At 37.9% G+C, this 16,818-nt stretch overlaps 1 protein-coding gene and 1 long non-coding RNA gene across 2 annotated transcripts; one reads left to right on the forward strand and one right to left on the reverse strand.

Moving 5' to 3' along the window:
• Window positions 1-1,903: 1,903 nt before the first annotated feature.
• LOC122655520 (vacuolar-processing enzyme-like) lies at window positions 1,904-7,382 on the reverse strand. Its single transcript, XM_043849710.1, has 9 exons — window positions 7,095-7,382; window positions 5,226-5,390; window positions 4,970-5,126; window positions 4,481-4,566; window positions 4,187-4,386; window positions 3,701-3,749; window positions 2,953-3,162; window positions 2,424-2,630; window positions 1,904-2,232 (listed from the first exon to the last, which is right to left on the reverse strand). The coding sequence occupies exons 1-9, from the start codon at window positions 7,317-7,319 to the stop codon at window positions 2,050-2,052; spliced, it is 1,482 nt and encodes a 493-aa protein (XP_043705645.1). The 5' UTR covers window positions 7,320-7,382; the 3' UTR covers window positions 1,904-2,049.
• On the forward strand, window positions 2,532-16,673 carry LOC122655521. Its single transcript, XR_006331976.1, has 3 exons — window positions 2,532-2,661; window positions 12,156-12,162; window positions 16,663-16,673. It is a non-coding gene; the product is annotated as an uncharacterized LOC122655521 (long non-coding RNA).
• The last annotated feature ends 145 nt before the right edge of the window (window positions 16,674-16,818 follow it).

A 16,818-nucleotide genomic window follows, 5' to 3' on the forward strand; every position in this document is an offset into this window, starting at 1 on the left:
TCCATTAACTAAGAGATTATTGGGTTTGATCCATTTGAATTGGCCCAGAACAAGAAGATAGAAATCCTATTCTTTTGTGTGATGATTCCATTGTCTCTAAACAATAACACACAGCTCTGGGAGCCACAGGTGAGGTTTAAGCCTTCATTTGATCATTCGTGTGTGCTATGTTCACTATTCTCTTCCTCGCTACGCTCTCTGTTCTCTTCACCACCAGCCCCTCCACCTTCAATCAAGATTCAGTAAGTTTCATCTTGCAATAATTAATAAATCTCTTCTTAAATTTGAAGTAGTTATTAATGACAATGACCGTAATTGAATTTAAAATTGGACTTCGAGAGCACAGATTCTACCGAGCACGAGAACTCATGTGCACACCTACATTCACAGGACATTTCTTGCTCTGAAGTCGGATCCACTGAAGACCAGGGTCGACCTGATCCACAAGCAGGCTAACGATCACATCACCCTCGTCAATGCTTACGTTGCCTATGCTCGCAAGCTTAAACTCGAGACCTCGAAGCACCTCCGGATTTTCGAAGATCTGACTCGGAATTTCTCCAATCTCATTTCACGTCCTTCTTACGGCGCCGCCTTCTTCTTCTTTGCATTCGCCGGAGTTTGCAGGGTGACCAAGCTTGGCTTCACCGGAGTTTCTCCAAGGCTCTTCTTTGATTTTTGGAAATAATATAGAGAGGAGAGAGACGAGAGAAGGAGAAGTGAGAGAGATGTCTGCACACTTTGCTGTTTCATTGGGAACTTGAAACGTGGAGAGAGGAGAGAGTGGTTTTGAAGAAAGAGTAGAGAGAGGAGAGAAAGAGAGAGTCACTGTAGCCTTGGGAACCAGCTCTGCAAATTATATTTGTCAAAGCCAGTCAATTTGTCAAGCATCTCAAAAGAGAACCTCACGAACCGTATGGTCAAAGAACCTTAAAGGAAAAAAATCATGTGTAAAAAGGGATGGGAAAGGCTTGTTTATGGTTTGCAACTTGGGTCGTTATGGCTAAACAAATTTATTTTTTTCTACTAACTCTTCACAAAATGGCAAACCTTAAGAAGTTTGTATGTAAAATCACATCAATTTACAACGAATAATCATGTTTTAGTATCAACTTAAAAGTAATAATTTTAGCCTTACTAGGTTTAAAAGAGTGACCATAAAATTTGAAATCGTCGACATATGAGAACATCAATAAAACTTGGCATGCAACCCCAGATTCCAAAAACCCTATTGTTAGGCCCCTATGGGTCCCTTCCGAATTATAAACAATTCAATCACAAGGGTGTTTGCATTTTCAAAATTTTACAATATGCTCAAGGCCCGTTTCGCCTCTTAAGTAAAATTGAAGGAAAATGACTGATCTAGAATTTTAATTTAGAACTGATCAGAAAGACAGAAACTGGATAGATCTTTGGCTGGAGTAGGATACACTAGCATTTTTCTGTCTCTCTCATCCTCACATAAAATGTCCTCCCTATCCTCCCAAGTCCCATGTATGAAACTACTTTATTGCATCTAATTGGTGCACATCACTGTACCGGTAGCTCAGAGAACCCTCTCCCAAAACATAAAATCTGATCTTAACTGGAATTTTAAAACTTGTTATCTTCAATTGATTCAGATCTCAGCGGTAAACCAGTTCTGATTCAGGGGAGAGAGCTCTCTCGATTTAATTCTTTGCAAGGTGGGATTTCAGGCACAACAAATTCTTGACATTTAAACCACCGATGAATGATCAACAACACTCCCACTCCCAAGCGATCAATTGTAAGAAAAAAATACATTCCAGTCGGGTATATCAGACTGCGGCCTTGCAGGTGCGGGGTCATCCACTTGGAATGTACAAACAGAAGAACCTTACATTATCTTATCAACATTGATTACATTTCACACACTTCATTACATACAAGCGTGATATATTTGTTTCTAAGCTGTACTTATAATGGATCCAATCTAAAGTGCATAAACAACAATTCCAGAGACATATATATCTACATATAAGACACCAACCGGTCAAAGATGTTGTTGGGTTGGGACTTGTGTGCTAATCATGCACTGAATCCATTGTGAAGGGAACTCCAAGAATTGGTTGGCATACTCACACAAGCTTGGGCTGAGGCCACAGCCATCTGCTGCTCCTTTATACCAGCATTGCAGATGTTAGCTATGGATCGCATGTGTTTCATTCCATATTGGGATAAAGATCCACAGTGTGTCTCGAAAGTCCTCACCTGTACAAAAGATTCATGTGAATTCTCAGTGTGTGAAGATTGATTGTAAATTTATCGTCTTGAATCAGTCGAGGCTTCTAGGACACTGGTGCTATAATACTAGGTCAAATTGGATATAACCAGGTCACCATACTTATCTAACCAGATAAACTGACAGAATAATGGCTAATGTGTATTGTTGAGCCACTTACCATTGTCTTAAGGCAACCCCAATCATCCACAAGGGGCTGTCCTACAGGACGAACTGCCTCCAGAACCTCTGAACCTTTCTCAATTCCAAACAAAAGCTTTCCAATCATTTTAATACTGTGGTCTACATGCATCCTATGAGACATAAAATCGACAAACTGCTTCTGAGCTGCAAGTTTCCTAGGAGAGCCTTCTGGTGCTTTACTGAACTGGTACGAGAACAACGGAAACAAAAAGAGAGTGAGTGTCTGTGAGAGAGACCAAAGCCTGTTTACTCTTACATAATGAACAGGGATATGAAGCTATAATAAATAGAAGAGTGCTGAAAATCTCAGCAGGTTTAAGCATTTGTAAAGGTCTATAACCGACAAAAAATCCTATTTTTGCAGGTCCCAGGAGGAGGGCCTATAGCCGACAGTAATTTTGGGCATTTGTATCGATCTAAAATTAAGCATTGATATTACCAACATTTTAAGAGAGGAAGACAAAGTACTGATTCGATAAGCCAAACAAGGTGGTATTTGACCAAACCTTGCGCCAAAAATGAAGAAGATCTGCATCCCGTTGGTTGACTGCCGTTGAAAAAGATGGCAAATAGTTCTTTTCTATGAAGGTAGAATTATCATTTGCCGGATTTGTACCCATATACAGAAAGAGGTGCTCCGCATTAAGACCTAAATCCCCATATTGTTTAACATGGGAGCCGTAAGCAAAATTTTCATTCGCCGTCCTCGTTTTTACCTGAAAATGCTCACGCAGATTTCTCAAACATGTAGAAACAATTTAACAAAAGTATAAAGCCAGAAATATCACCACAGGCTGATGCCTAGGACACTATATATATTTTATGTGCATGGTCGTTGCCAAGACACTCGAACAAACAAGCAGGTCTATCAAGGTTCCTCAACTGATAGACCTTCATCATGCAATATTCATTGTCATCATCTGCCTTCATATCATGGTTCAAAATTTCGCGAAATTACCGAAATATTTCGGTAAATGAAACGAAATTTATCAGAAAATTTACTCAAATTTCCAAAAGTAACTGCCAAAACATTTCCAATTTAGCAGAGGCCAAAATGAGCCATGTCAAGAAAAGTGAGGTCCATCATCTGACCAATCCCATCTAAGAGACCAACCATGCTGAAAATGGACAGGGCTACACGACAATAGATATTCAAGCTTTGAAGTTAGATTGTAGATGACCTTTAGGGCCTATGATAAGAGGATGCTAGGATATCCCTATGAAGTATGCAAGTGCAAAGTTCATGCTTTTTACCAGTTGGAACTGTTGCTTCAGAGTTTCAGTCCTCAAATTGTGCGCATCACTGCACATGAATGAACAGATAAAATACCACAAAATAGTCAACACAGATATCCAAAACTAGATGAGACGTCAAAGAAACCTCGTACAATATCTTCTGCATAAGACAACATATAAGCGTATGCGCCAGATCAAGCAAAGCTCAACCAGGACAAATTATCTGGAATAACAAAGATTTAGGTCCAGAATTGGGCTGACACTAATGAGAATTGCTCAAATCAACAAGGCTGATTCAGCAAATGTCAGCGATTCGGCTAAGATAAAAATAATATTTTTACTAGACACCCCCCTCCCTCCCCGTCCAAACAAAAAAAGAATGAGGAAGAAAAAACCTTTGAACTACCAAAGGAACCTAACAGGATATATATGCTTTCAAGTTCCTTTCTTTCATTGAAGAATTTTATTATCTAAAGATTCTGAACTAATGTTTACAACACATACCTATCTTCCATCCAAGCAACACTGTATAAGTCACCCAAACAGGTCTCATATTCTGGAGGAGGAGGAGGAGACTCGCCAGGACAGTAGGTTCCCCAACTGCTCTCCACTGCATTTGATGCAGTTGTAGCATAGATATTTAAGCCTTCTGGTAGAAGGCCCTCGAAAATACTCCCAGATTCACAAGCTTCAAGATAGAACACCTAAGACGTCGCAGAAATAAAGAGTTAATCAAGAAGATATTAACTCAGTCCACAACTCTTAAAGAACACAAATAATATGTGAAAAGTTATCTACCAAGCTTTTATATGTCCCTGAAGCATGCTTTTTTTTTAACACGTCTATTAGATCATTTGCATAGAGGTAAGGACCAGTTGGCATACCTAACAGAAGAAAAAAAAATGACAGAAAGACACAGCACGTCAGTTCATCATTCAGAAATTCTGGATCTTCTAGGAAACCATAAATATAGTAATCAAACCAAGGGAAAAAGAGGAAAAAGAATGAGACTGTCACAAAAATTCAATGGAGCTGAGCTCATGCTTGAAAACATAAGACAAGTAAGCAGAACATTTTGATTGCATCCAAAATCTTATGGTTTAGACAAATTTGAGTATATTTATGGTAGCTTAAAATTCAGATCAAATAGAAACAAATTAAAATTTCAAGTACCAATGGCATATTCGTGAGCAGGGATTTTAGGTTCTCAATCATAAATAACCATGAAATCAATAAGAGAAGCTTAAAGCATTTTAAAGCAAAAGAAATAAATGTGGAACTACTCACCAAGAACCCCAGGACCACCATGGTCAGTATAGTAAACAAAAATATGGTCATCTGGACCACTGTCCACAACCTTTCCACTACCCCCAGTAAGAGCTGTTTTGTTTCCAAGGAGAACAGCAAAGAAGTTATCAACAGTAACATTATCTCCGGTATAATCCTGCAACAAGAGAGTTCCTGACATTAGATAATACATTCAACAGACAGTAGAAGCAGGCTTAAACCTGAATGCAAAATTAAATAAATAAAATAAAATAACCTTTGGAACTCCTTCATAAACATCAGCACCATGTGGGTTATTGATGATGACACCAGGTCTAGGGTTCTCCTCGTTGAAGGCAATATCATCGTACATGAAAACAATGATGTTTTCATCTTTCATTCCACCTTTTCTCAAGATTTGGTAGGCATGGCACACATCAGACTGAGGACCAAAAGAAGAATAAAAGTTAAGGATTACAATACATGTAAAATCAATCATATGTGAAAATCATACCAATTTTATCTTCAAAAGTTAAAGAACAATCATTTTAAGTGCACGTCTACAAGTAACAAGTTCATCATAGAACCACCATTTTGTATGCTCCACCAGGATGGAACCCTTTACCAAATAATAAATCCAGGATGGAACCCATGAAACCATAAAACATAACTGATCAAATGTCACCAAATCAGGCCCTTATTTTACCTGTGCATAAAAAAGTGTGATGCAAATCAATTCAGAATTGATCTCGAACCAATAAAGCCAACGACAGATCAATCGCAATGGGATCGTAATATAAAAATTCAACTCTTTTTTTTTTATCATTTTTTACATATGAAAGATGAAACAATAAAAAATATGACCAAGGCTTCACCACCTAGCCTGCGGGAATGGAATCATCATCATATCCAACCTACTGAATCACCAGAGTGTAGTCTAATTGGAATCACCACCAAAAGGGCTGGAACTACATCAACATTACACCAACAAGGCTGAAGCCAAAACTCACTTTTTTTCCCCCAATTGTCAGAGGGTCTAAGCCCCTTCTCCTATATTTATTTCATATAAACCAACAAAATAGGAAACCTCTAGGATCCCTTACAACTTTAATCTTTCTTCAAAGTACAAACTATCTAGACATTTACAAAATAAAAACTACAACTAAATCGTAACAAATATATCCAATCCTACAAAATAGAAAGTAAGAAGCCACAAAGTGAAACCCACAATCCCCATAATAGATGGAATATCTTTAACAGAATATTCCCACCACCGGAGCTCGACACTTGGCTGAGGTATCCTTGGCTCGGATGGATGCGCATGTCTGACCGTGCTGCACATGCGATGGAGAGAAGGATTTCCAACTTGGTCATCATCAGATGTACGCATCCATCCGAGCCATCCGAAGGGCACCTCAGCCATGTGTCAAGCTCGGATGGTGCGCCAGACATTTTCCAGCGCACCCCCGCGCTGCAGAAGAGCCGAATCCCCAAAATAGTTCTCTGAAGCAAAGAGGCATAGGAATGACAAAGGAGAGGGTACCTTTAACTATCAACCCTAACCCGATGGTCCTCCGATGAGAAGTAACGAATAACTCTATCCTTTGGTGATGCTAAGTTTAGCCTTATTTAGGTTTTAACAAAAAAAAAATCAAAGTGCAATACTTCAATTCCATGCCACTTAATGCTAGATTATGCCGGAATTTCTCACTGTTTTGCTTTCTGTTCACCATGCTTCTTAGAATGTACAGTTCCATCTCTCCAAAACATACCCAATTGAGATAAAATTGAACAGAGACTTAGCTTGTACCCAGAAGAAAAAAAAATCGAAAATACGAAAATCAACAAGACGAAATAACCTCCTAGCAATTTTAGAACGTAAAAAATTAAAAACTCAGAAAATCAAACCTCACACAGATACTCAAGCAAACCCTAACTTCTCCTAGCAACAGGACCTTCAGCAATACATAATCAGTACAAAAATTATAAGCCGGATCCGTCATCTAAAAGACTCTAAACCTCAACATCTCAAACAACAGGTGCAGATATGGAAAAAGACAAACAGCTGTCCCCAATTTTGAGGGGATAAAGAGAGGAATAAGAATAAATCTCACAGAAACCAAACTGATCAGGCGATGATTATTACCTGATGACGGTAGTTCCAGTAACCGTTAGAACCAGCGAGGAGCACAGCCCATCTGGTACCCACGGAATCATCATCATCATCATTATTGTCGCCACTGCCACCGATGACTTTTGTCATCTCCGACGGCAGTCTGAGCACATCGCCGACGCGATTCCGAGCACCAACGCTTAGAATTGAAACTGAAAGTAGGCATAAGAAAAGAACGCCGACGACGAAGCGATTCATTGTTTCCCGTATCCGGAAAATCTCTGGGGAAGAAAATGGAAGAAGGGTTGAACCCAGCAAATTGCAGATTCTAGTTTAGAAAAATGAAAAAGGCGGGGCCGTATTTAAAGGCTCATTGGCCTTTATTCATTGGCTCAGCTATGGAGAGTGCTTTTTTTGCGTTGACGTGGCACACTAAGAGACCGTATTTTTACTATTTTCCTTTTCCTTCGCACAAGGGGAAGAGAGAATCTCTTAATCCACGGGATTTGGAATAACTATAAGGTTGTAATATGTTCTCCAAAATACCCTTGATATCTCATACACTGTGGGCCTATGGCTTAAGAAAACTGGGTCCTACTAGAATAGTGTCAAACATGAACTTTAAACTTGAAGTTGGAACCAATGATTGAATCAGTGATCCCAAATACCTTAGAATCAAGCCATCAAATTTGAAATCTATCAATCTAAATCTAAAAATCTTAGAATTGATCGCTCCAAAACCGCTCGAATCGAATCGATCATAATCAATTTCCACCAAAATCGATCGATTGGATTCTGGTTTTTAAAACATTGGAAGCAAATGTATTTCAAATCTTCAACAACTAAGGAAATAATTATGAGACCACGGTGATGAGTGGTGAATATTCATTGTGGGTTAAGAAAAAGTTTCTCTTTATTCGTTTCTATTTTCATCTAATTTTAGGGTTAGAAATTTGAAGTCTATTTGTTATATGAATTACACCCTAATTTGTGTGAATTGTTTGGTATTAACATGAATTTCAAAAAAAAAAAGAAAAGGATGGGTATGCCGCAAGGGTGCCCACCCTGTGCTCTTTCTCCTCTCCTTTGTGAAAGGACCAGTCTACCCTTGTCATTGGACAAGGCCACCCACTTACCTAGAATGGGTGACATCCCTAACCCTCTCCCCCAATCAAAAGAAAAAAAAATTATATATTTGTCTTTGCCCAAACGCATCATGCAAAGTTGAATAACCAATAATGCAAGAAATTCCTTAAACAATCCACAAAGTGTGTTATGTGGGAATATGATGTAACAAAAAATAGAGCCAAATTCATTCATGTATCGTTTGATTTGTCAAAACTTTATTTTGTTATTTGTTAATCCTAATTAAATATTCACCAAAAAAAATCCTAATTAAGCTAGAATTTGACAAATGGAGAACAAGACCTTCGACTCTCTCTATCCACAAAATTTTAGTTGCATTGCTTGCGTCACCTAACTAACATTTTGGTTTTCTCCCCCCCCCTGCCCAAAAAAAAAATCGGTATTTTAGGCTACGCTCACATACTTTTTTTCATAATAATATTTTTCACATTATTCGTGAGTGGACCTCGGTGAAATTGTAAGGTTACTTCATTACGATCAAGTGGTTGCAGATTTGAGTCCAGAAACAACCTTTTCCGAAAGTGGGGGAAGTATGGCTATGATCCTCCCAAAACTACACATTGGTGGAGCCTCGTGCATTAGATACTGTTGTGTGTGAAAACCTCCGTCGTTCGGTTCGTCCACGGATGAGCCTACAAAAATCGAGTGAGTGCAAAAGAGTCGGTGTGACTCCGGCCAAGGATTCTTCGACACTCAAGTCAGGTCTCCAGTGCAACAGCGTAACAGCTTAGTGAAAAGTGACATGAGCGTTTGAGCTCCATACCTGGGTATTTATAGGATGAGATGAGGCGGTTGGAGGAGTTCTTGTATGGTAAGAGTCCTCTATTGGTAGGGCTCTTTCATGCGGAACGGAGTGGAGAGTTATTTTCAGAGTCGATCTCTTAATGAGGTAAGAGTCCTTATGGGAGTGTGATTCGATTTCGTGGGGATTGTGACCCGATTCGTATCCCATGATTGTCGGGACACGCTGACGTGGCTCCGTGATCTCCGGTGCGCCGTTATTGGGGTGTCTGGAGAGGGCTCGACCTCGGGCGGCCGTGGCCTCAGTGCTCGGCCTCGGCCTCGGCGTATGTGGCATGGAAATTTCCTCCGATCATGCGGGAGCTCGGCTGAGTCATGGCGCTCTGCCCATGGCCAACCTGCTTGCGCTCGGCAGGCCTGAGCCTCGGCCATGGAACTTGGCCATGCTGGGGAGATCGTTTTCTTGCTCTACGCTCGGTGTAGCGCCGCACACCGGTGCTCGATGGCGATGCTCGGCCAGGCAGGAAGTGAAGCGCTGCCTCCCTCCGGGTGAACGGTTCGGTCTGGCTCGATCCTGGGGTTTGGTCTCAGCACATCCACGTAGCAACTTCTGATTGGTTGGGGATTTTATGCCTCATCAGATACGTCATTTTATAACCTTAGTTAGAAATCATAATACATCCAAACCATTTTTCTAGACCTTTTCAAAAAAAAAGAATTTCTTCTCCTTGGAATCTTAGGTGGTCCTCACCCAAAGAATCAAAGAGAATCTTGATCTCCTAGATATATAGAGTTGCATAAAATTATTTGTTGTAAAGGGATAATGAACTAGAAGTGTACGACTTAAAACTTACTTTTTTTTCATTTTTTTTTTTGGTAATGTTACGACTTTAAACTTTTTTTTTGGTAATGATACAACATAAACTTTAGTGTTCCTCCCATGGGATACTGAGCTAGGAGTGTACAACTTAAACTAAATATAATTTAATACAAGCAGTAGTTCCTATTAGATATTGACTTAGGAGTATATGACAAGCATCCTATCTCATGCTTAGATTTATCTTGTGATTTTTTGAAACATCGCTTTCCATTGTTACATTGATAACTACCCAAATAATATATATTACTAAAATATTATTATTATAAATATTAAAAATTAATAATATTCGAATTTAAACACTTCAAAGAAATGTCCATTAGATATAAAATTGGATACGAATAACATATATAGTAATTGGATGCTAACACTCCATTAAATAACAAAACATAATTTTCGCCCCTTTGAATAAGCGAAAATGTTCTCTGCATCAGAGGCACAGAATGCACCCAGACACATGGGGGTGGGCGAAATGATGCCCCCCCCCCCCCCCGGTGCGCTGCGGTATAGAGAACATCTCCCTTTTCATTAAACTATGAAATAAAGGGAAAGAAGAATGAGGGAAAGATCCCACTTCACAAATGAATCCTAAAAGAAACCCATTTAAAATTGTCTATTGGCTAATCCAAGTTCACTGAATCTTGCCATTTTTTCTGTTGATGTCAATTTTGTCAAATTTAAGCTTGAAAAGAAAAAATGGTCCTGCTGATGCTTACTTAGTTGTTTTATTGTAATTAAGGAGGAGATATCCAAACCATAGTCTGTCTCTAATAAGGACTGCCAACTAATAAAAGGACCAGACACTATCAATAATTGAGATGATACCAAAACAGAAAATAAAAAAGAAACTTGACCTTAAGCCCCAAAACTTTCTCCTTGTTGGTTAGTTAAGGCCTTGAAGTTGATTGATTCTGATCTCTACAGTAATTTGAGAGAATAGATGTGGGGATGGGGGTGTTAATCCCTTGATTATTATTTCATTATGAGCATGGTTCTAAGTATCGGTATCGTATCGTTCATATCGGGTGATACGTTCAGGTTTTGCTAGTCATCGATGTTGATACTGTGTCGATACCATATCAATAGCATGGTATGGACAAGGGGTAAAATGTTCAGAAAACTCGTTTTTAAGAAAATTCAGGGGTATTCTTATCTGATACAACCAATCTAGGCCGATACCGTATCGATATCATATTGGTTTTACGTGTTACCAATACCGGTTCCGATGCCGTGCACTAAAACCATGATTATGAGTTCTTGGTGGATTTTGTTTGTAATATAATTTTTTTTCAGCAGTAAGTGTTCTTCTTATGCTATTTTAATAAATAAAAAAAAAGTGTTCTTATGTATTTGAAAAAAAGGAAAAAAACAGAATTTATCTATGAGTTGTGATTGGTAGACATATTTTGCCCACATATAGATATGTATGATCACAATTAATTTTAAGTTCAATAAGGAAAAAATAAAACAAAATAGTAATAATAACAATAATAATAAAAATAAGCAATCTCCTATGAATCCCTATTTTAATTTTTCAAATGGTTCTATTTCATTGTGACTAATAATTGTTAACGATGTTTCTATAACTGGATAGTTATGTTTCCAAAAATGACAAGATAATTCAAGTCATCCATTTTTCAGCTTGTGAATCTACCGTTCGTTCCCACTCAGTGTTAGAAAAGTGCACAATAATGTTTAGAAGATTGGTACACATGCATGACATGCACAAGATGTGTGTCAATACAAAAGAGAGTATTTGAGTGATTTAAACTTTAAAATTTGGTATGTGGCTAATCTAGACTACGTCTTCCCTATATAATGGTCGAAATAGATATCATCTGTCTCATGTGACATTTGGAAAAATAACAGACCTTTCTAACAATAATAATTAACCTAATTGTTTTTATCATGTATGTTTTTTTCTTAATATTTCCATTTAGGAAGCCTTAAAAAACTTAGAAATCTGCCACCCTTGACTCATGCCATAAATTTACCCAATAAGGCATATGAATAAAATAATAGATCAATCGGGGTCATGAGTAGAAAAGTTGTGGAAAAGATAAAGGGTGTATCTAATGTGAGGCTCCCACCACTGAGGGGTCTGAGGAGAATCTTAAATTTTAGCTTTGAAACTTTATAGATGATTAATTTACATGGTCCTTTATTTATCGAAAGGGAAAAATTGCCACGTTAGCCATTTTATTTTGATTTAATAGCTTAAAAATACATAAACTAAACATAACTATATGATGGGTCACATAGAATCAGGGCCAACACAAAAAGGCATTGCACCACATGAAATAAAATAATGGATCAATCGGGGTCATGAGTAAAACAGTTAGGGAAAAGATAAAGGGTGTACCTAGTGCACGAGGCTCCGGTCTGGGGAGGGTCATAAATTTTGGCTTTGAAACTTTATAGATGATGAATCGACATGGTCCTTTATTTATCCAAAGGGAAAAATTGCCACATTAGCCATTTTATTTTGATTTAATGGCTTAAAAATACATAAATTTAAAGTAACTATATGGTGGGTCACATAGAAACAGAGGCAACCCAAAAGGCATTACACCACAAGAAAATAAAATAATGGATTAATCGGGGTTATGAGTGGAACAGTTACGGAAAAGATAAAGGGTGTACTTAGTGTACGAGGCTCCTGCCACTACAGGGTCTGAGGAGGGTCATAAATTTTGGCTTTGAAAGTTATGACTCTCCCTAGTCCCTGCAATGATGGGAGCCTCATGCACTAGGTACACCCTTAATCTTTTCCCTAGCTGTTCTACTCATGACCCCCCAAAAAGGCATTACACCACATGAAATAAAATAATGGATCAATCGGGGTCATGAATAGAAAAGTTAGGAAAAAGACAAAGGATGTACCTAATGCACAAGGCTCTCACCCCACTACGGGGTCTAGGGAGGGACTAGAGATCATAAATTTTAGCTTTGAAACTTTATAGATGATCAATCTACATTGTCCCTTATGTATCGGGAAGGAAAAAATTGCCACATTAGCCATTTTTATTTTGATTGAATGGCTTAAAAATACATAAAATAAAAGTAATTATATGGTGGGTCATATAGTCCAGGTATAACATGCAATTTGATTTGTAAATTACCTAGTAGGTGTTCCCCAAGGCGCAACGTGACTCGGACCATAACCTTTGGATTGGATTAGTTCCGATTTAAATCATTTTTGTTTTATTTTTAATTTGAGTTTTAAACCCTAATCTAGATGGCAACTCTTTACCATTGAGACCTAGAGGTCTTGTTTCAACCTCCGAAACGTCTCCTCGCATTGACCTCACAGTAGACCGTTAAAGTTACTTGTTTTAGTGTATATAACATTTTTTTTTTTTTACAAGAATAACATATTTACTTTTCTATATAAAATCATAGCCAATGCTTTATGCCATTAAGATTGGCTATCATTGTGGCTCAAAATATTAGACCGTGTAGGAAAACCTCACCAACTAGTCATGTAAAGGAGTATTGAAAAAATGTCTTCAATTGCACACCCAATTATCTAGACAAATTATAAATAGAAGATACATATTCAAATTTCCAATTATCCATTTACACATATTTTTGTTCACAAAAAAGAAAAACACCAATTTTATAATCAAAGCATTTTTTTGGTTTGATGAATTATTATTGTCATAAGGGTTTGCTATTTATTCAAACATCACAAGATATCTATTATGTCATCTGAATAGATGATGTGTCAATATCGATTGTCAAATAAAAAAGAGATGCTCTAGATTGATCAGATGTCAAAATTTTCAATATAAGTCAATCAAAATACACCTTATATTGGCATACATCTCGTGTATGTCCATGCATGTGTACCACTACTCTAAGACATTAATATGCATTCTCACAATTGTGAATAGGAATAGTTGATTTAGATTATATAAAACATAAAAAATGGATGACTTTGGATTTGCTTTGTGATTTTAGGAAATGTCCATCTTCTATTGTTACATTACCTTTTTAAAAAAAAAATAATCAAATAGGTTTCTTCTCTCTTTTCAAATGCCTTAAAAGTAAAAAGGAAATTGTGATTTGTCACTATAACACCCTTGCTTGGTTTTTTGTTTTTTTTTTTTGTGCAAATAGTATTGTATTTATTTATATGGCCAAATGTTCTCTGTGATGGGACGCATCCTACGCCCAAACACATGGGGGTGGGTGAAATAACAGCCCCGCCCTCTTGAATGGCTGCCCCATGTGCCTGCAATAAATACGGCTAAATGTTCTCTGTGATGGGGGCGCATCCTACGCCCAAACATATGGGGGTGGGTGAAATAACAGCCTCGCCCTTTTGAATGACTGCCCCATGTGCCTGGGTGCAGCTTGCGCTCCCAAGCAGAGAACAATTGCCCATATTTATTTTTGTCATATAGAATGATATATGGAGATTTCTTTTTTGGTCTTTCAACATTACTTGCTGAGCTCATTTCTCTTAATTTCCCCCCAACCTTTTTTTAAACCTCTGGAGTGGCCATTGTTTTGAAATTGGTAATGTTGTACACAAAATATTTTTTTGATTTTTTAATGCAAGTCCAAGAGCAAAAAGAAATTAGTGTATTTTCTTTAAAAAGAATCAGAAGGCAAACTCCTTCATTTATAACCAGATCAATCATCCACTTGGCAGGAAAATAGATGAAAGTACAGTACAAATGCTCAACCACATGGATCATCCTAAGATCTTTAGCTATTACAGTGGGGATTGTTGTAGGAATTAATTTTAATTAATTATTTGGTGTCTTACATGACCTATTACTTGTTGGCCAAGTATATCTCACATAGACTTGGATTTATATTTGAAAACCGAATCCTAGACTAAAGAGATTAGAGTTCTATTTCTAGTCTAATTAGCAATTCTTGATGGGAGGACTGTATCACAATATTTATATAGAAGACTCTAGGTCCTCTCTTTGTCTATTTCAAGTTTCATATCAATCCATCATTGAAAAGCATTGTGGGAGATCAAGAGAGAGAAACTTTGAAACTCCATTATTCATTATTGTTGCAGAGATATTTGTCATCATGGCTAGTGGATGTCAAGAAATCGTCTCATAGCATACGATGGTGAACAATATGCATCTCTTTTTTCATGTTTTATGATTATAGAATATAATTGACAAGATCCTTATGTATTCGTGTGTATGAGAATATCGATCCCACAAGTGTATCATTCGCACCACACACAAAAAGGGTAAAATGACTATCCCTCCTCATGATAGCCAATGTGCACACTTTCATTGGCTTCCGCATGCACACATGCATACACGCAAAAGTCACGCTCCCCAAAGAGAACACCGACTCTAAATTCTTAACAATAGTTGCATCAAATATTCCAATTTTATCATTTCAATGGCATACAGCTAATATATGGCTAACAAAGCTTAAATGGCCTTAGAATCACTCTTTATCTTTACTGATTTCATCATTCTTATCCCACATCATAAAGATTCCACTGGTTTATTCTCTTTCATTTTCAGCCATCCATGTAAGTTGAGGACACTGCACCCATTACTCCTTTGTCAAAAAGGCTAAGAAGGCGAAGCAAAACAGAAAAAGTAAAGGTAAATAATATCTGTTCTTGTTGACGCGTAGAGATCTAAAGGCTGATCAGATACTCTCCAACGATTTTGGTGTCCATTTTTTATTTATTTATTTATTTATTTTTTTGGTAAAAGAGGAATTGGAGTTGAAGAAGAAGATCTTTTTCCAACACCGACTACCTACTTTGCTTTTCCGTGCCCACCTCCTTAATCACTCTCATTCTTTAATTCTCTTGCCTGTTTTTTTATTCAATCGTCTCTCATGTTTAATATCATATTTTCTCCAATTTGTTTTTGGGAGAAAGAATGCCACATGGGCGTGTGGTGCACTCCTCCTGTGCCCAGATACAAAGGTATACAAAATGATCATCACACCCATGGAAAAGTTGAAATTTTTAGGGGTATGACAGGCATTTTACATAACCTTGTGTCTAGACATGTTGGTTTCGATCAATACTGGATCAAATGGATTTTTCCTTAAAAAATCAAATTTTTTTAGAAACTTTTTCTACTATGATGAACTACCGCTATAGTGAGTGATCTACCTCTATCAAACTATCGCTATGGTGAGTGATCTACCTCGATCAAACTATCACTATGGAAGTCCAAAGACTCGAAACTTGGAAGAGAGAGAAGAAGTGGGATAACTGGTACGATTGAATTAACAATATACTGGGAAAGAGAATGCCACCTTGTCGTGTGCGGTCCTACCCCAAGACACAGGGCGTGCAAGATGACCATCATGCCTCTAGGGATTTCCGCCCTTTCATGGGACACAACAGTCATTTTGTGTGGTCTTATGTATGAGAGTAGGGGCCGTGCACCACATGTGACCATATAGTGTTCTTTCTCCCAAATATAAAATTCATGAGGGAGTGAGCTGGGACTTTAATAAGTTGCGGGTTGAGAGGTTCCACATGGGATTGAGATCGTTTGCAGCCTGAGGTTGAGCTGTCATCACGTGACACTCAACTCACAGACCACCACGTGGATTCTATGCCAATCTAATGGTTGGTAGAATCCAACCATTTCAAAATTCAAAATTGCCGTTCAAAATTCAAAAATGCTGGCCCGTTGAAGAGCTTGTCTACCAAGTACCAACCATTGGATCGGCATGGAATTAGACGAGAACTAACAGATATGTTGCTTTGGACCAAATGTGAGGTTCTCTAACTTTGCTTGCCATGTTGCCTTGGACCAGATCACCAGAATAATGGGTCTCAAAGCTTTGATTCTGAGAACAAACATGGAGAAAGAGAGAGAGAGAGAGAATAACCGTAGATGGTGCTGGACTGGGAATCAGATTCGTCCACCCACAAGAGCAAAACACATATAAATAAACTCTCATTCTTCATATGATCAAAGCAAAGCTACCTTCTTCTTCTTGTCCAATTTCAATATCCTTCCCCTTCTCTGCAGA

Source organism: Telopea speciosissima, chromosome 3 (assembly GCF_018873765.1).
Source record: "Telopea speciosissima isolate NSW1024214 ecotype Mountain lineage chromosome 3, Tspe_v1, whole genome shotgun sequence".
Taxonomy (NCBI): domain Eukaryota; kingdom Viridiplantae; phylum Streptophyta; class Magnoliopsida; order Proteales; family Proteaceae; genus Telopea; species Telopea speciosissima.